The sequence below is a fragment of the Dermochelys coriacea genome, chromosome 8 (assembly GCF_009764565.3).
Source record: "Dermochelys coriacea isolate rDerCor1 chromosome 8, rDerCor1.pri.v4, whole genome shotgun sequence".
NCBI classification, from domain to species: Eukaryota; Metazoa; Chordata; order Testudines; family Dermochelyidae; genus Dermochelys; species Dermochelys coriacea.
The window spans coordinates 77,934,037-77,954,627 of record NC_050075.1 but is presented as its reverse complement, the minus strand read 5'-3'; the positions used below and the strand labels follow the sequence as shown (position 1 = coordinate 77,954,627).

General features: G+C 39.1%; 1 protein-coding gene across 6 annotated transcripts in view; it reads right to left on the bottom strand.

Annotated features, from left to right (window-relative positions):
- The window catches only part of LOC119859674, a 200,533-nt gene that overhangs the window by 19,210 nt on the left and 160,732 nt on the right, over positions 1-20,591 (bottom strand). For 5 of the 6 annotated variants that reach the window (XM_038412045.2, XM_038412048.2, XM_038412043.2 and 2 more), the window contains one exon: positions 13,922-14,127. In XM_038412045.2, the coding sequence (XP_038267973.1) occupies positions 13,922-14,127 (206 nt within the window). Of the gene's footprint in view, positions 1-11,765; positions 12,244-13,921; positions 14,128-20,591 lie in introns of those variants that run through there. The other variant, XM_043520192.1, reaches the window with a different exon arrangement.

The window sequence follows — 20,591 nt, the reverse complement described above, 5'->3', positions numbered from 1 at the left end:
TTTGAAGCTGAGGCTGACTACAATTGTCAAGCGGGCCACAGCCTAGGGTTCTAGTTACACTCATCTTTACTCATGGAGTCCTGCCTAGCAAAGTGTCCCCAAATGCCTTTTTTCACCATCTGCAGCTGGCCAAGGAGTTAAGCCTTTTGCCTTCACCACATTCATCTATATCTTTATTATCTCTCAATGTGCTTTACCTGAGAGCACTGATGACGGCCTCTTAGAAGCTTCAGCCAGTGCAACATATGGCTGCCTGTTTTGTGAGCAGGGTACATTTAACAAGAGCAAATTACATCTGTGCTCCACACTTTGCACTAGCTGCCAGAAATATGTCTTAGAATGTCTGCGCCCAAGCCTGGCCCCATTCAGGTTAAGTGCATAAGATCAACCTCCTTGTCCTGGTCTTGATAAATGATAGGAAGAATCAAAGTCAGTGTGGTCGGTTCTTAAAAGTATCCACTGAAGACACTGGCAACATTTATGTGGATTGTACAGCCTTAAATTACCGCAAAGGGAGTGATACTTCCCTCCAAAAAATGAAATTTATGATTCTGCAATTTATTAAATCCATCTTCTCACATATGCAAATAAATAAAATCTCCATTACACCCCCTTGAGAAGCACCAAAGGTAGTCAACTGAAGCAAGAGAAACACTCAGGTTTCATGCAGGAACAAAGAGTATTAATACTAAGACTGTTAAGAAAGAGGAAGAAAATACTTAAGAAAAAAATCTGATCGTGCTTGTGTTCCAGAGAGAGAACTAATGAGATCCCTAGTCATTGCTGGGGCATTTTTCATGACTGTAGTCAGTGCTTAATTTGTGCCAGAGCTTGCCAGGACTGAGCCCCGGCACCTCTAGGTTTGGCAGTTTGTAGCCCCGGCACCTCTGAGGTTGTCATGTCTGTTTGGAGAGTAAAAAAAAGTGCTTGAGCCCCAATACCTAATTGCTTGAGCCCCGGCATCTCTTTCAATCCAAATTAAGCACCGACTATATAGTGCCATTCATGAAACAATGATCCAATTTTGCATGAACAGCAAGGATCTTATGGCTTTCTGATTTATTGAGAATATTGTGAACCCCTTTTGTTTTGTGCCTTGGGATCACAAACCTGTGCAATGAACATCTTATCACTAATGCATTTAGTGTAAACAACACCCTGAAAGAACCACAGACTATTATTTGTACATTTGTATTATTTTTGAGTGTTTTAGGAAAATATGTGAATACCCTGTAGCTCCTGTAGTAACCTCCAATTAAAAAGACACAACAATACATTCACACTTGAGGGGAAAGGCAGTGTGGCTGGGTGTAAGGGACAGCTATGTAGTGTTGCAGTTATTGGCCTATGCTTCTTTGATGAACTGAAGACCTGAACTTGCTGGAAGTTGAATGCCCTAAAGTTCTATTGCACCTCTCAGCAAAGGACCTTAATGGGTTTGTTGGGACACAAGTTTTCATATGTGACGTGGCCTTTTAAGACGAAAGGAAATTCTTCTATTATTTGCTTGACATGTTCCTACGTGAACACTCATTCCCCAAATCTCTGTGGTCTAATCAGGGATATTGTAAAACCCTCAACTGGAACATGTCTGTAAATCAAAAGTGTGAGGAATACATCTTATGACGCAGAGACGGTCGTTGCTTTATACACTGCAAGTTCACTTTTGTATGCTAAAAAAAATTAAAATGTCAATATTTACACGTAACCTTCAAGGCTCTTTCTTATAGCTTTTTAGTATTCAGTGCAGACAACGTTTTCCTTAGTCCATTACTAACAGCTTGGAAATTTAGTTAGAGGACGCAACCCACATGTTCCTCCAAATGTTGTTTCCAAATGGTCATCTTGAAAAATGCTCTTTTAAAGGATGAAACCTTTATGTGAAGATATAAGAGCCCATATAAACTGCAGGGAACTCGTCTGAAGATTAAAACGACTAATGATAAAGATATTACTGTTAGTCATAGCTTAATTTGTTGATAACTAAATCACTAGAGGCTTTTTACAAGCTTCTTGAAACCTAACTATTGTACACTGCACATTCAACCCCTGTTTATACACAGACACAAACAAATAAAAGCGATCATAATAGTTGAAATGTCGTTAGAAACACAATTGAGAACATCTGTATTGTAAGCAGAAATAAATTAGAAATACTGAAGTGTTTTGTAGTGGTGAAACTGAGAAATAAAAAAAATAACCTACAGCACCTGGATTAAGCAGTTATAAATAATGCATAAAGGAAAAATCTCATTACCCCCGTGTAAACTCCCCCCTCAGTGAAATATATTTTATGAATGTTGCACCACAGTAATAAATGCAGCATTTGTTTCCCACATAAATGTTCCCTTTCTTGACAATTGGACTCAGAAATAATGGCCCATAACTGTGCTGTCTGCAGGATTAGGTTCCTTCACCAAAGAGCTTTGAAGTGGCCTTCAGTGTTTGGACTAAAAAGTAGAGCTGTATGAATAATGGATTTTTTGGTTCACAATTCCAAAAAACTTGAAAAAAAAGTGTTTCGGGTTAAACAGAGAACTATTTGTTTGGAAATTTGCAGCAAATCAAAAAGTCAAAAAAAGTTGTTTTGTTTCAACTGAGCATTTTTAAAAGTTTTTAATTTTAATTTTTTAAAATAAAACTGAAGAAAATTTCAAAACAAGTAGACATCTTGAACTGAAAAATCAAAACATTTCATTTTTGAAAATCTTGAAATGAAACATTTTGACTTTTTTGGATTTTTTTTTTACACGAACAATTCAGTGATACCAACACAAGTTCATGAAATATTTTGGTGTCGCCAAATCTGCATTTTATGCTGAAAAAAAGTTTTGGACAAAAAACGTTGCCCAACTCTACCTATTTACATATATTTATCAGGACTAATCTTCTTGCTAACAGTGATTTTACAAGAATTGTACTATAGTTTCAACAAAACAACACAACAAAAATAAATAGCAAGGGAATACAAATCTAATAGCACCACTGGAAAGTGTTTAGAATCCAAGCCTTAAATATTATAATTGCCCGATATCATGGAAGATTTTATGAGATTATAGTAGATAAGGAAAATATGAGAATATGGAAAGTTTCACTTAAGCATAAAGACAGGTCTCATAGCACAATGGTCTGCATTGTGAGACATGCAATTCCTACTTTCATTAGAAAGAGCAAGTGCCATAAAAACAGGTAGGAAACCTCACTTTAAAGTTTCCAATTTGTTTACAATTTTAAAATCTTTGAGTAAAAACCCTGGGTCTAAGTCGTCTCTTTTTACAGGGTAGCTCAGTTAAAGTACTCAGTGGAGCAACTCTGGATTTATGCAGTGTAAATGACTGTAGAATCTGTTCCATTGATTTGAATGGAGTTACTCCTGATTTCTGACAGTGTGAGATGAGAATCAGGCTCCTCGTGATGTGGCCAGGCTGATCACTGAAGCTCTTTATCAATTCCTTTAGCAATCCTCACGAATTCATTGGCACACAATCATTACTCTCTCCATAGAGCAGCATGGCAAAACCTGCACTGGTGTGGGTGTGGGAGGTTAAAAAGGAAGTCAGAATCTAAACTCAAATTTTAACCTAGCACAGGGGTCGGCAACCTTTCAGAAGTGGTGTGCTGAGTCTTCATTTATTCACTCTAATTTAAGGTTTCGCGTGCCAGTAATACATTTTAATGTTTTTAGAAGGTCTCTTTCTATAAGTCTATAATATATAACTGAACTATTGTTGTATGTAAAGTAAATAAGGTTTTTAAAATGTTTCAGAAGCTTCATTTAAAATTAAATTAAAATGTAGAGCCCCCCCGGACCGGTGGCCAGGACCTGTGTGAGTGCCACTAAAAATCAGCTCGCGTGCCACCTTTGCACGTGTGCCATAGGTTGCCAACCCCGACCTAGCAGATTACAAACGAAAAGGATAGAACTTCCCACCAACTGATAGATATAAAATGTCACAAACATAAAAACATTATAAAGTCAGGTTTGAATCTGGAGTGCTTTTCCTTCCGTGATTAATGATTGGCCTCAAATAGGATGGAAAAGAAAAGCAAAGTTCCCCTTGAACTAGCTTAAAAATGCTACAACTAAGAAAAAAAATATTGTAACATCAATTTAAAAAAAAAACAAAACAAAAAACAACCTCTACTAAAATGTAAAGGTCAGGAAAGATTTGGATGTTTTTAAATGCTGTCTTGAAGAAATTTTTATAAAGGTTAAGATGTCATGTAGTTTCAGAGTTATGGGCATTGGAGGGGGGAGTGGCAGCTACACCTCAGGCCACTCAGTGATTGTGAGACACGATGACAGTGGACAGCAGGAGGCTGGCAGATCAAGACTATCACTGTGCCACTGGGGAAAACCATGTATTGCTCCCCAAACAGTACAAGAGCTGTGTGAATATTTCAACCACCAAGTTCTAGGCAGTGTGAGTTTGTATAAAATACAAAAATAGGCCTGAAAAAACAACACAAGGGTCTAATTTAAATTCCCCAAATCAAGGAAATCAGAGTACAGGCTCCTTCCCTGACCTTAGCTCAATCTGCTGTGCCTTGCTATTGCAGTGCCTATGGCTTGTACAGTCACTCAGAGCCAAAGTCATCCCTAGTGTAAGCCTACTGAAGTCAATGGAATTACACCTGGGAAGAATTTGATGCCATCTATTTTGAGATCCTAATAATAAAGGGCTGGGTGAGGGTAGAGAGGCAGCCTTAAGTCTGTGTCTTCTTGCTTCTACAGTCAATGGGGGTGGTGTGTGGGCAGGGTAATTTCCTTTCCCCAGTTCTGACAATGATGCCCTATTGTCCTCACGGGGGTCTTGTGGTCCTTCACTAACTCCCCATCCCTTTCTGTTCAAACTCACTGCTCTCAATTTTAAGGTTTTGCACAGGCCTGGCCTTGTCTACATCTTATTTCTCCTCACCGGTTGCTCCCCACCGATTGCTCTAGTTCCTACTCTCTCATCAGGCATTACAGAGCCCAGTGAAGTCTTTGGGACTTTATCTCCCCTTCCCACGCTAACCTTTGAGCCTTTTCACACACAGCTCTGCTTCTCCTGGAATGACACCCGTCTTCCTCTGCATCCAGTCTCTTCACCCTCCTCTTTCAAATCTTTCCTCAGAACCCACTTCATTTATTTGCTTCATTTACTTTGCTTTCCACTGATGATCTCCACTCCTGGGATCTCCAGGTTAGAAACATAATTGGGTAAATTGTGGTGGATATTTTTGGCAAACAATTTGGTGAACTAAATGCCTAAGTGTGATTCAAAAGGTCAGTGAACCCATAGTTTGTTTTGCTCCCAAGTGTTCATATAGACGGAATTCTGGTGGTGTGAATATTCATAAAATAGGAATAATACAAACAATCCAAAAATAGTCCCAGGGAAAATGAATTTGTTTTATGGTTAAATGAATTTCATTTCTGGATGAAAGATGAAAGAACAGCTGACTGATGGTGCCCAATCAAATGTTACACAGAGGCCAGACAAATAATGGAAAACAAAACAAAACAAAATGCTTAAAAAACTACTGTTAATTATGAATATCTTGACTGCTCTAGTGCTAGGATTAATACACAGTACAATGTGACTCATATAATCTTTAACTCTTCTCCTTTTTCCTACCTCTCCCTTTGTCTATTTACCCCATTTCCTATATTCACCTGTTGTACACTGCAAGCTTTCCATGGGAGATACCATGGGCCAGATCCCCAGCTTGCTGTCTGGCAGCTTTGCATTGTTCAGGTAGCGTAAAGCAGCCAATTTAATGGGGCAGCTGAGAATTTAAATGGGTGGCATAAATCTGGTGTACTCTGCTGACTCAACGTCACCAGTTCCCAGTATCTACTCCTGGTGCAGGGACACACTGGGACATAGGAGGCATAGCTGCAGCACCTTGAATTACAGCAATCACCAGCCAGCAGAATGTCCTTCTTAGGCTGCTCTAAATTATGCTGGGGACCCCAGCCAACCCCAGGATTGGCAGAGCAGAAAGGTGTCTTAGAAGTAGCTGCCCCTGACTTCCCACTCAAGGCTTGCTTGGAGAGGGCTCAGTTGGACTTTCTTCTATAGAGTATCACTCTCTATAGAGTATCATATGAAGTACTAGTGTTGTATAAATATTCACTAAAATAAGCACAACAATACCACCAAATCTTCTGAGGGTGTCAAGTTAAAGTTTCCTTAGTTTTTGTAATGGTCTAGGTTCCTCAAACGCTCTAAACCTTTTTTTCTGCATGTCTAATAAATAGAATGATTTCTCTGACTCGCTGAAATGGCTCTGCTGCAGGTAGTAAAATAAGATTTAGCCCAGTTTTTGCAACAGCACAGATGCAAATAGCTATAACTATTTTTTATAGAAATCTTTATATCTTTATCTAGTATCTTTATCATTCTTGGAGAAAACAGAAATGTTGCCCGGCTGAAATGATCTCTCACTTAGCAAACAAAACAGTTTTCCTTTGTAAGATGTATAATGTATGTAGCTGGGTGATAAAAACTTCATACTGGAGATAGGGAACCTTGCTATGGAAAGTACGCACGTGTGAGCCTCCTCATGACCTCTCCTCACTCCATTATCCTCAGACTCAGAGCACTCACTGCACTAGTAGAGCTTAGAGGGCCTAGTGTAATTTTATTTTTTCTCCATCTCTCCAGTAGGAAAGGGTATTCTATATAGTATTTGAACACCATGCTTGTTTCTCTCTCTCTCTCTCTCTCTCTCTCTCTCTCTCTCTCATACACACATAGACCCACTCCCTCAAACAAACCCCTATCTTGTACTCTAGTAGTCTAGTTATAGTGTTAAAATGATGCTGAAACACAATATGGAGGCAGATTTTTCTGTCTAAAACTGGCTGGATTTTCCCCTAACAGCTGCACTCTAGATTTTAATTAAATAATACCAGTTGTGCCTTATTTAACTAAGCCAGCACATCTTCCTTATGTCCTGGTATTGTATTAATTTCATTCTGTGATTTTTTTCAACCTACAGGTTTGCATCAAGATTGGTACCTCTCTGTTGCTAAAAACTATGCCCACACAATACTACAGTTTGCAGAGTCAGGAGTATATTTTTAGCCAGGTGCAAATTGTGCCAACAAAATATGTGCCTGCAAAATGAACTGTGGGCACAAGTCTGAGTACCTGACCCTCTAGCTATCTCGCTTGCACATGCACAGAGGTACAAATATGCAGAGGCAAACTGAAGGGCACCTTTCTTAAATTGAACCCCTGGAAATCACAAAGGGCAAGAAATGCCAAAGCTAAGGTTGTAGCACCACTTTTAGTTCTTATAAATTGCATATCTTGTATGTTTTAATGATACACATTTGTATACAAACAGCAGTAATGAGTTAAACAATGCAATTAACCAGAAAAATAGAAATAGGAAACACTACTTATGTGCTACACAGCTGAGTTAACTAATATTGCCTTTGGAACCCTATCTTTGTCATTTCCTGATTTTTTCCCAACAACTACATCACTTATTTGCATTTAATTTCCTTGTTTTTTTAAAAAAAGACACGATTCCTGATGGTTAATATTTTTTTTTTAGCATTTTAGTCGTCCCAAATAATCTTTGAAATTCAGAACTTTGTTGCTGATATTATTTGACTGGGAATGGTTTTTTTTGGGAGATCAGAGGAACAGGGCAGGGTACATTCATGTATACTGTGACAGCTGCATCTTTGCAATGGAACAACAGAAAGCTTGGAATTTGCAAAATATCCTAGAAAGCAGCAATACTAGTGAGATTTTAATGTTATATGAAGTAATTACCTTTGATTAAAGGTCCAATCCAAATTAAAGGTAATGGAAGATGGACCAAGCCCTTTCTCTGCACCTACAATTGTTCCCAATAATATGATATATACAAAAAGATTTTTGTTGAAAAAAAGATTTTGCCTGCTTGGTTGTTACCTTGGAACTTTCGGTCCTGGCTGTCCTGAAAGTTGCTGGTGGTTGGAGAACAAATGAAGCATGACAAGACTGTGAAAGCTGAGCATTTGAGAAAGGAAGGGATTTTTATTTGGACTTTGTGGTTATTGCTTTTGTTGACATTTACTTCATTCTAATACTTAATTGGAGAAAGGATGTCTTTGTTAAAGACTCAGCACTGCGCATCCTTCCGTTTACAAGTGAGAAAGAATAATACACATTCTCTGAGACCACACAAAGTCTTCCAGGGAAACCAAGGAAGACCAAACTTGACAGCTTCACTTCTCTCCCTGTGTTTTTCCAATGCAACCCAGGAGCAGAGCATACCTGCACATACAACTTTGAAAAAGTATCTGTCATACTCAGCACTTTTGTGCACAGGTTGTAAGCCAAATGGCTAACACTTATTTGGCATGTTGTTATGTTATATGCAAATGTATTTTAAAATAAATCTGTGAAAAACTTAAAGCACAGTCTGCAGGGATTTCTGTCTAAATCCCGCAGACACTACTCCATTTTGTTCTTTAGCGAAAACAGAATTCTACCGATACCAGAGCAGAGCAGGACAAGGAGAGCAATAAGGGAGAAAGTAGATCAGGTTAATTTCACTTAAAGGAATAGGGCCAGGTCTTGAGGACAGAAAGAAAGAGCAAGAAAAAGAAGTAGGAAAGCAAATGAGCCCATATGGAAAGCAAAGAAAAACATAAAGTAGAGGCAGAATCATTTAAAAAAATACAGTTTGATCCTGCAATCTTTACTCTGCCAAAACTCTATTGATTTCAATGGGAATTGTACGGGAGTTGAGGATGCAAGATTGGGCCCCATGTAAAGTAGGGATCCAAGAGGAAATTTCTTTCCTTACTTCTCTTGATGAAATTAATATATTGCTGTGTTACTTGACCATCTCCTATTATGAATTTTAGAGCAATGTCTTCTCTGCATCAACAGAAAAAGACAGAAAGAAATGAAAAAGCCCAATGAAAGAAGAAGCAGACAAACAACATTGTTGATCTAAGGGAGAAGAAGCTTATCCCAGTGGGACTCTGACTCCTCATTCATGCTAAAGCGGATGATGACTAGTTTTCAAGCAGCCGGGCTGCTGACACAATATCCTTTGGAAACCACTTTCTATTATTGGTGAATCTCTTGTATCCCATTTGTGTGGGTACCATTGCCCATTACTAATCAGCATAATGTCAAATGGGATCAACATTAACGGTAGCAAACATGATGCATGAAACAAACTTGACGTTGGTGATGCATCTGTAATACTGCGTGAATCAACAGAGCCAGAGCAGATGTGCATTTGTGCAATTCATACTGCAAACATTTGAGTGTTCTGTTCATGGAATCTAGTCCTCAGAGCTGATAGATCAGATATTTCATCATAGGCAATACATGAACAACATTACAAGACTAAAGTGAGTACACTCAACTTTGTCACACATGCCCCACAAACATGAAAACAGAGACATTTTAGGTGTAGAACAGAATACTACATAATGGTTGTGTTATTTTACAGGAAACTTTACCAAAGTAACAGTGTTCAGAGACTGCTCTTATAGAATAAAGATGTAATTTTATTATAGAGAAAATTTCTATATTTGAATCTGGGGGAAAAATTATGCATGTATGAAAGAACTGTGATGATTTCCCCAGCCATTGTGCAATCTGTCTCCATGATATCATGCTTCCAATGTCATGCACAATACATTCTATCTCCATCATCAAAGCCAGTCTCAACTGCCGTCTGACATTGGCTTCATCAAGATAAAAACAAAAATCGATAATAAAGGTATCATTGCCCAAAAGGCACAGGTATGATTGTTTCATATATTTACTTAAATGGTTCCTACCCTGTTAGCACATTCCAAATCAAAGTATACAGTGTTTACTCTAAAGTGAAATTTTAATCTGCTCCTTCCTCCTTTGTTTATGAATATCTGTGTTTCTGACAACTGACAAAGGGCATGTTGTATTCACTTACAGTATTCACAGTTGGCTATGTGCTGCAGTCGGATTTTCCCCACATAGCTTTGTTCAGTTGCCTTAGTTCTGGAGAAAATAGGCAGGTATTACAGACCCAGTAGTAGCTGAGCTCCTCAGCAAGGACAGCCATTCCTACCCTAACTCTTGTCTTTTTTCTTTTTTAAGTGAATTTAGTGCATGTGAAAGTTCTAGACGGACAGTCATGGAGGTTGAAGTCCTCCATTGACCCACAGAAGTGGATATTCCAGTGCTAGCTCCACCAGTGCTCCCTATGCTCAAAGAGGAGGGTCCAGTTTCCATGTCCATTCAATACCTGACATTTACGTTCAGACTACCAATAATGGTCCCAGTTGTGGTGCTCTTTTTTTAACATGGACTCCAGTCTGCTGACATCATCAGATCCTTCTCCATAGGCCAACTGACAGCCATCACATTGTAACAACTTCCGGTTACTGCTGATCTGGGTTGTATGTGTACTGGGGATGACCTAGAAGTGAAAGCTACCCATATCCCCATACCAGCCTCCAGAGTTATCCTGACCACTTTATTATTATTTTTTAAAAATAATCCTTGATAGGGATGATGTTGAGACCATCAAAATCTCTTCACGTGAGAACACAATATGGAATATTTATATCTACCTTGTTCAACAAAATACAGCATGAAACACAACATTTGGAATATTAAGATATTACAAGTTGCAGCTAAACTAAAATATGAAACATTTTCAAGGCATTTCATAACATAGTTGTATATGAATCAGAAACACTGGACCAAATTCTATTCTCAGTTAAACTAGTACAAATTGGAAATAAATAAAGGAAATTGGTATTATAATGTTGTTCATGTAATGCCTATGATGAAATATCTGATCTATCGACTCTGAGGATCACATTCCATGAAGAGAGCACTCAAATGTTCACAGTATGAATAGCACAAACGCACATCTGCTCTTGCTCTCTTGTTGCTCTGTCATATAGGACCTGTTTGTGATCTCACGTATCAATACCAGTGGAATTCTATCCATTCTATCTGAATGGAGCTATTTCTCATCTACATTGAAGTAACTCAGAGAAAACTCAAGTCCAGAGACTCCCATTTGTGCAAGTTTAATTTCTATTTCCTTTTTGCACACTGAAAAGTGAATAATTAAGATGAAAAACATCCCTGGATCCAAATACTTCCTGAACTTTGAAAAACTTTGTATCCAGATCCTAATTTTATGTTTTGGAACCATCATCAATGAATATGCACCATAATTTCCCACTCCTTTAAGAGTAGTGTGAGCTGGGGTAGTTTGGTTCAGAGAACTAATGCTCTGCTTTCATCTTTGGAAATGTGGGCTCAGATCCTCAGGAAATGTGAAAAACAACATCAAATTCCCTCACACACAAATATAGTGCTAATTACACATTTACATTTAAAATACTCATGCATGCGTTCAAAATTATGTTCTCACATTACTTTTTTACTTTAAAAAATCCTCCTTGACAACAAAGGGGAAATAAATACACAGTTGATAATCCCACAGGTAAGAACTCTAGAGGTTGGGAATGCTTGACCATATCTAGGTCTACAAACTTATAAATATACTTGGGTATGCATCATGTTCTTTAGTAAATTCAAACTCTCAGTAAATAAGATTCTTGTTCTTTTCCTTTAGTCTGATGGATGTATCACAAAGAGCCAATAAACTATAGTATCAGACAGAGACACTTGTTGCTTGTTTAGACATATGACCTGACAAAAGGTAATGGAAATTAAAAACAAAAAAACAAAACTCATAACAAAAACCCAAAGAGAACAAAAGAAATATGCCAAGAGAAAATGAGGCACACATCCTTTATACATGTTTAATTTCTGTTGTTTTGGTTGGAAAACAGCTGCAGGTGTCCTCTAATTATATCACCATTTTCACAAATATCAACTGTCATATTTAATTTGTTACATTTACCATACAGCCTCCTCGAACAGAACACTTCTTTCATTATGCATTTAGTGTCAGAGTTTCTAACATTCAAGCTAACTTTCAAGCTAGTCAATTAATGCATTATTTACAAGTTAAATGTTATTAAAAACAGATTCTTAATTTACTAATGATTCAGTAGACCCCAGGCAATATTCCAATTTGTTTTTCTTGAAAATGGAATAACACTTAGAACAAGGGGGAAAATAATGTCAAGGATACTTTGGCCTACTCATCTGTGCTGTAGTTCCTGCTGTTTTTTTTTTTACCTCCTAATTCCCCCTCCTCTTTTTTTATATTGTATTTTGAACACATCAGCTAACCAGTTGCAGAATGATTGAGAGGAAAGGTCTATGAAAAATGAAAAACAGGACAAACACTATTGTGAGTTTTGTTTTTAAAAAGCACCAAGCAGCCTGGAATGATTCAATACACATGTTCACCATACAATACAGCACATTTTGATTTACAGCACCATTCTAGCATTACAGCAGGTTAAGAAGGTTAGAAGTCAAGGGAAATTAAATGTTATTAGCATTCTACTGTTGTTGGGCTGCACAATGTGAGTACATACCTTTTCAAATGCATTTTTAAACTCATATTTGTTTCTAAAGCTTTTATCTCATCAGAAACTTTCAGGAGCACTTGTATACAGTTAGCCTTTTCTGTTTTTGTGCTGCTTTTCCTCTCATATATACGCTTGTTCAGATGCTTCATTAAAGACTAATTCCCTTCCTATTCCCTCTCCTTCACCCTCAGACTGCAATCACCTACAATATGGTGGTTGCCATTAAAATCAGAAGTACCATTTGAAGGTAATTATTGTTAGGACACTTAATATACCTGTAATTCCATGGTAATGCTAATGAGTTTCAAACACTAAATGTCAACATTTTAATGATGACCACTGTGGTTTCAAGATAATTGTGTCAATGTGTTTGTTTTAATTTGGGGGAAAAGTGAAATCCAAGCAGGAATTCATGATCATATGCATTTTCTGCCATAGCATGGTTTTTAAATTATAGGTGTACCTGACTCACAAATTTTGGGTCTGGCACTGAACATGAATTTTGGGTGGGTCAATGTTTGGATTCAGTGTTCTGGGTTTAGCCTGTCACAGAGATAGGCCTATGTTACAAAGTTCAGAACCAGATATGGACAAAAATATGGATCCAAACTTTGTGTTTGTCTGTGCGTGCACTGGGGAGGTGGATGGAGGTACAGAAGGTCAGATGTGAAGTTCTGGTTTAGGCCCATGGCTGTTGATGGGTCATTTCAAAGAGGTGGCCAATATCAGGATTTAAATTGCTGTGGGCCTCAGATATTCAGGGTGAGCTTCCCTGGACAGCTAAATGTTTCATGCGCCCCTTTTGTGGCTGTACCACATAAGGGATAAAAGTCTACTACTGCTAACAGCTTACAATGTTACTCTCTTAACTTAGGTGGTGGAGGTGGAACTAAAGTTCCGGGTTCTACCCCTGCTGAAGAGCTGTTGTGGTGGATCATTATAAAAGCATCCATCAGAAAGTTTCATACTTTGAAATTAATTTTGTGTTTATTCAATCACTTCTCTGTACTATCTGTGTTTCACATACCAAGAAACTGCACTACACTATGCAATCGAATTAGTTGTACCGTGACTCAAAGGCATTAAACAATGACTTTGATATTTTAAGTACTGACTAAGAGGAATTTTTAATTCCTTCCTCATAATGAAACAAACAAAAATATCCCCCTCAGTTACACAACCTTGAAACACGTATTCACTCTCTATTCTGGGTGAGACAGTAAAAAACCTCAGATCATTTAGTTTGCTTAACGGCAGAATTAAAATTAAACAAGCATAGACATGCAACCTTAATGACACCCAGCAATGCTAGAGTAACAATTTGTAGCCTCTAAAACCTGTTATTTAACATAAGGGCTAAATCTTTTGGGAACTTTTCAGGTGCTGCTGAGTCTAACACCTGCTCCCCCTGCATCTTTGCGAGGGAGGGAAGGAGAGAAGGGGGAGGGGACTTGTACTCACTTGATCAGAAGAGTCTCTGCGAGAACTCCAAAGCACACAGCTGCTGCGTGGAATACAGGACTGGGTGGAGGGTCCTTAAAAGCTACCATCATTCGATAGACAGCAAGGGGAATGATAGTCATTATTGCCAGGACCAAGCAGAAGAAGAGCCAATTCTGCCAGTGACAAAACAGGATTCTCCACACTGATCCTTTCTGTAGCTGGTACTGGGGAAAAAAAGAAAAAAAAGGTGAATTAATGCTGTGAAACTATGAACATTAACTGCTAATGGCACAGGACAGAGCACCTAAGTGATGATTCACATCTGACAATAAATATATGAATAGCTGTTGAAAGCTTGTTTGATTTTCACAAAGGGGATTAAACAAACATTCATTTGTTCATTAGTCTTGAGCAACATTTTATGGCAGGAGATGTATTAAACCTTAACATGTGTCTGCAACCAAGATATTTGGGGTTTTTAAAGATTAAGACACAAATCAATGCATACTGTTTATGCAGAATGGCCTTGAACTACCTGTAATGGAGTGAGATATAGCTATTATACATTAATGCTGTGGATCTTTATCCTGTTGTAGGCTAGTAGGGATGCTATGTCTTCAAAGATAAAGACTGAAAGGGCCCAGTTCTGCACCTGGTGGTGTGCCGGCATAAATGTGTTTTCCTTTAATAATTTAAAAAAGCAAGCAGTTTAAATCTGCTTCCTGAGTTAAATTATACTAAACTGATATCCTCCCCCCCATGATAAAGTCACTGCATGTTGCAATCTGCACTGCGGGGTGAAGGAGGAGAGGATAGCTCCAATTTATGAGTTCTTTAGGACAGCTCCCAAAAGTGCTGGGTCAGTCTAGCATGCTGCAAAACTAAAAAACAAAACAAACCCAGATGTAACTGTGATAAGAAAAATCTCGTCTGCATCATGAGTTGACAGTGTCATGTTATGTCAGTTTTGTGCAATACCATGTTGCAGTGACATGAGATCACAGCACTGACCCATGACTGTGGCAGAGAAGCACATAGCATGACTTGGGAAGGGATGTGTGTGCATGCATGCACGTGCAATACTGGCCTTTTTTGTGCTCACCTGATCCTGGGACAGCTGCGTGGTAGGCCAGTTTCCTGGTGTAAATTACAGCCATCTGTAGGCTGCTCTACATTATACCAGCAGCCATTAGCTCCAAGGCACTCTCATGGCACCTGGGGATCAGGAAATCCCAGGCTACTCAGGTCTTGACCCTTCTGTTGGCTGCAGGAGGGGTATAGCTCAGAACTCATTAAATATGCCACTGGAAGATCCCCTTAAGTAGACTGGAACTCCTGTGGCTGGTTACATTGGCGTTAAGGCCACTTTGTAACACTGGTGCAGTGTCAAACAGCCCTAGCCCAAAGAAGAACCTCTGTCCATGTTCTTTTGATCTGCAGGGCAAGACTGGAAGGTAATAAACAGAAAGAAATTGAAGACCTCAGCTGGTGTAAAACACTGTAGCATCACTAAAAGAAAAGGAGTACTTGTGGCACCTTAGAGACTAACAAATTTATTTGAGCATAAGCTTTCGTGAGCTACAGCTCACTTCATCGGATGCATTCAGTAGCATCACTGAATTCACTATGCCCATTCTAGATTACACTAGCCCAGAGAGATTTAACCTGACTCAAGTGAACAAGTTACACTGTGTCTCTTTTCCCAGAGGGCAGTTGTTTTGTGAGAAGTGCTGCGTGGTGTAAAGTTGGATATGACTGGGTCAGTGCAAACATAATCACAGACCTCCAGTCTCCCATTTAGGTGCCTCTGGGTCTTCACCTCATCTCACCAAGCTATAACATAAAAGGTTATGATGTGTAAAGCAAAAAGCTCATGTTGTTAGCTTCCTGAACTTGGAAAAAAATGAATTCCTCAAATTATTGTAAGCACAACACTCGACATCATATGCCACTGAAATGGATGGAAGATGGCATCTGAATATTATTATTAATTTAATAACATATTCACATGGTTATTATAATAACCTTACACATGGATTTTTGCATTACGATCAATGGGGGCTGTACATTTACTTGACTTATTATAATTCATCTTACTATTCAGATGTACAGTGGTAACACTGGTGAACAGCATTGTTTTTGGGAAATAACCACCAGCATCTTGTGATATCCCTGTTTATCTGTTGTAATGTTTAGAAGTGGGGCTCTTAACTGTGGCTATTGGACCTGACAGCACTCTGTATTTCTCTCTGGCTCTTCAGCGCCAAAACCAATTAAAGACAGACTGTGCTACCTATTGTCACGACACAGGGTCTCAAATCCTGGCCTGGATTAAGTAGTCAGGGAAGGGACTGCTGATTATTTACACATCCTGCTGACTACATTGCACGGAGATTACAAAAGGGCAACATGGCTTCTTGTAAATATTGCAAGAAATCTCATGGGATAATAATTTATTTACATTCAGGAACTTCTCAATGATCTCAGTGAAGATTGCAGCCAGTCCAGCCAATGTGCTGTACAAATGCATAAGAAGTCAATATCCCTGAAGAGCTTACAATTTTCAGACAATCATTGTGAAATGTCCTCCCAGGGGACATAATGTAACAAGGACCATCTTTACTATGTTACCCTTTTAGTTTGTGATTGCAGGTTCTTTTGGGAATTTCCTTATATCGCATCTCTCAGCAATGCTTTGACTTGGCTGTAGATTAAGCAGCTATGTAAAATATGCACAGAGAATTGTATACAGCTCATAGAAGAAAAGTAAAAGATCACCCTTTTCCGTATTTGAACGGGATTGTAAATATACAAGTCTGAGAGAGGAAGGCCAGTCTAGGAAGAGTAGACTCTGCCCATTCCAGAAATATGAGAACTTCTCAAACACCACTTTCTTCCTTCTCTCTGGCTTCTACTGCATTCATCTACCTCCCTCCCTACAACTTCCAGAAACTGCCTGGCTACATCCCTGCCCCAGGACTCTCCAACTGAGACTAATTTGCTCTAGAGATGGGCCCAAACTAAACTCTGGAGCTGACTACCCCTGAATTTTGAGAAAGTTGGATCTGAATCCAAATGCTGTGACTTGAGCAAGTTCTACTTTGCCCTCCTGAACATAACAATATGCTCCAGCTACAACTGGCTAAACTCCTTCCTCTCTATTCCATGAATGGGCAATAAAGTTCCCCTACCTTTGATGATCCCATTGCAGGACCTAGCAGCTTTGGCACTGTGTCTTCAGGCATCTGGATACTAGTCAGTTCAAACCATTTGCACTGTGGGGCATGAGTCCTACACAATAGTGCAAAGTCTCAAAGCATTAATTGACTGCTAGTCAGCACCTGGCAGGTCAGTTGAAAGTCCTGCAATTTATTTCTAAAGGCAGAGGGGCAATATTGGACTGTTGTGAGCTAGAAGGAATTCAAGTGGCCCAGCAGAGGATTGCAAAGAGAGAAGGCTTCTGCATCAGGAGGATGGAAGCTAGATTTTACTAGATGGTCATAAGAAAGGAGGAGGGAACAGGGACCTGTTGGTGGTGTTTAGATTAGAGAGTCAGGGTTATTATTGGCATCTCAAGGAGGTAAAGGAAAAGAGAATTAGAAAGTTCAGATGTGTTTTGGTAGGTACCCAAACTCTTGCATGCTTTGTTGAACAAGAGATGACCCAACCCACAGAGATCAGATGAGGATCTAAAATTCCCCAAAGTTCAACGCTGTTCATGTATGGGGTTTTACTTCACTACCATCTCTTTTCTGAACCACGTCAGGCTCACCCATCTCTAAAGAAAGCCCATGCTAGAAGCTGATTCACAAATGCACATTATGAACACTGAAATGGCAATACTCAGTACACAGTCAGATGAGGAGACAGGCATGTCTGTGCAAAAGAACAGAATAGGGCCTAACGTTCTTAGCAAACTTGACTCTTGCAAAGGATTGTGCGGGCTAAGCTAGGAGAAGGACAGCTATTGTGCCAAGTTAACTTCACTACACCCACTTGCCTGTCATTATTTTGTTGAAACTCAAGAGAAGGGACTGACTGAAGAGGGGACCTTGAGCATCCAGACACATAATGGATTCCTCTACTGAACCATCACACTTTTTTATTTTCACTTTTGATGCCATTTAGCATTTAAAGGTAGCGTTTGAGTGGAATCAGTTTCTCCAAACTCCATATCTTATACTTAGAGTATCAAAAAAGTTATTTCAAGGGCTGTGTTGCTATGTGAATGCAAAAACAGCAATGCAGGAAGAAATTTCACCAATAAGAGCTTTTGGAAAATAGAAAACATTTAGGTATTGTGAGATTATTTTACAGTGTCATTGTTTAGAAGCACCTGAAATGACTGTAGCTTATCTCTGTACATTTGATAGGCAGTGTGACTCACACTGTGATTACGTGAAAATACAGGAGAGGGAAAATGGACATAGCCCATAGTTAGGATTAAACATGGGTCACAAGAAATAATCAGTGTTTACAGCACATTTAACCTGGGTGCGGTAAATTTGTTCAGATTTTATTTAAGAGTAAATTTCCAGTGGGGAGTGTGTGGTAGCAAGGACAGGACTCCTATGCCGAATGCCAATGGACTTTTGCTGAGTCTAACAATCTGCGAACTCACAAAACAAGAATAATTTCTTGCCATAATTAAACTGTGAAACGTATTTGCTTTAAAAAAAGTTTTAATTACAATTGGCGTTTCCGATCCTAGTGCTGGAGGCAGTTCTCTTGCTGAAAATTGATGCCATTCATGGCACTGACAATAGGCAAACCCAGTGGAAAAGCTTGTAAACAAGCTTCTAGCCTTTAACCATTGGAGAAAGCATTTTTGTTGTTACACTATTTTAAAACCAGGTTGGAAATGGATCCACATACTTTTCTATTGAGCTGACAATTATCAAACTGTTGACATCACAAACAATATAATTTTTCAGCAGCATGCCCACCTTCAGCACTAGACTCACAAATGTCAATTGTAACTGAAAGCTGGTTTAACAACCACACCCTCAACATTTTAGTTTGTTTCTGGTGAAAAACAATTCTTATCTTGAGAACAATGGAAACTTCTGGGCTGAGCAAAAGAAGTGCAGCTGACAGCCAGCTCCTGAGGTGCTGAGTATCCTCAACTCCTCCAACAGTCATGTGCATTCCCCACCTCACAGCATTAGGCCCCATTTGAATACAAGAGTATTCACTCCACCTTCACTCCAATTCACCTTCACTCCAAACTGTGCAGTAAAGAACTGGTATCTGGGTTGGGTTGCCCAGGACCTATATTGGAGTGCCAATTCCAAAAGTGCACAGAAGAATCACTTTTTTCAAATCATATGTCATTGTGCCAGGCATTATTTCAGCAACAAAAAGATACCCCCCTTCAATGTGGAGCAGACAGGAATTAGATCATTTGAAAGATGGGAATGGAGGAATTGCCTCCTCACAGTGATGACAAAAAAGTCTCTGCTTTCATCTCCTTCACTTGAACTCTCTCATGAATGGGTCAAGGGGCACATTCTGGATGCAAAGATTGAAAAAAAATCAATTTCAATGCACCAGAGGGTCTAAAAGACAGATATAGGTCTATAGCTAAATCCTGCCTTGCATCACTGACCTGGGACATTGAAATGAACATGGTGGATCTTAACATAAATTGAGAACGGAGTTCTTCTTGCATAGTCAATAATAAATATGCTTGTATGAGAACAGGTGACAATGGAAGAAGATAGTCCAGTATGTGCCCAGTATTAAGGAAAAGCTGTATTACATTTTTTAATAAAGATGGATGACAACAGAATACTATTAATATTTATAGTATTTCTCGCAATAAAGCCTCTCTCTATTGTTTTCCCTCTAAGTAGAAATCCCCCAGTATAACTCGCCCTACAGCTCACAGCCACATGATACAGCATGACGTAACCAGAACTGTAATGACAATACGAATGCCAGTGTTAGTCACAACACTGGAGAAACTGTTCTGCTACATTCATCCTTGTGTAAAGAGGTCAGTATAGGTATGGCAAATAACGGTATCTGTGTAAACTTTATAGCCTGAGTCTCTCAGAGATAACACACTTGGTGAACTAGTTTGGGGGTAAGACCTAGGCTAAAGCTCAGTTTTAGTCCCTGATCAAAACTTAACTTTTTATGGTGAAGTGCTATCCCCTGGATCCAGGTGCCTTTGACTGGAAACAATGAATGCATATAGTCTGAAATTTCAATTCAGGGGTCAGGGGCTTAGTACAATGACTGAAGTAGCCCTGTGTGCTCCAATATTTGCAGCTCTGATATTTGGTGTGGGGAGAAAGGACCAGAAATGAACAACACTAATGTCTGAAGCCCTAATTTTGTCCACAGAGCTGGTACATAACAGGCAAGCTTCTCAACCTGGGGCCACAAAAATGTGTCAACCCTGAACTGGACTGGAGGGACCAGTCTAGGGGTGAGAGGTCAGTTCATTACCCATGTATCTAAGTTCAGGGCCTCTCTTGAGACTGTCAGCCTGTACGCAATGTGTGATATAGCATTTGTGATGCGAGCAATTGTCCATCAATGTGGACACTAAGGAATCTGAATAAAACCACCGATTGATTTTATACTGGCCACTCAACAGGTGGCAGATAATAGTGATTTTTTGGTTACTACTACTGCTGGGCAATTTACTGTCAATATTTGTTTTACTTTTTAAAAGAAT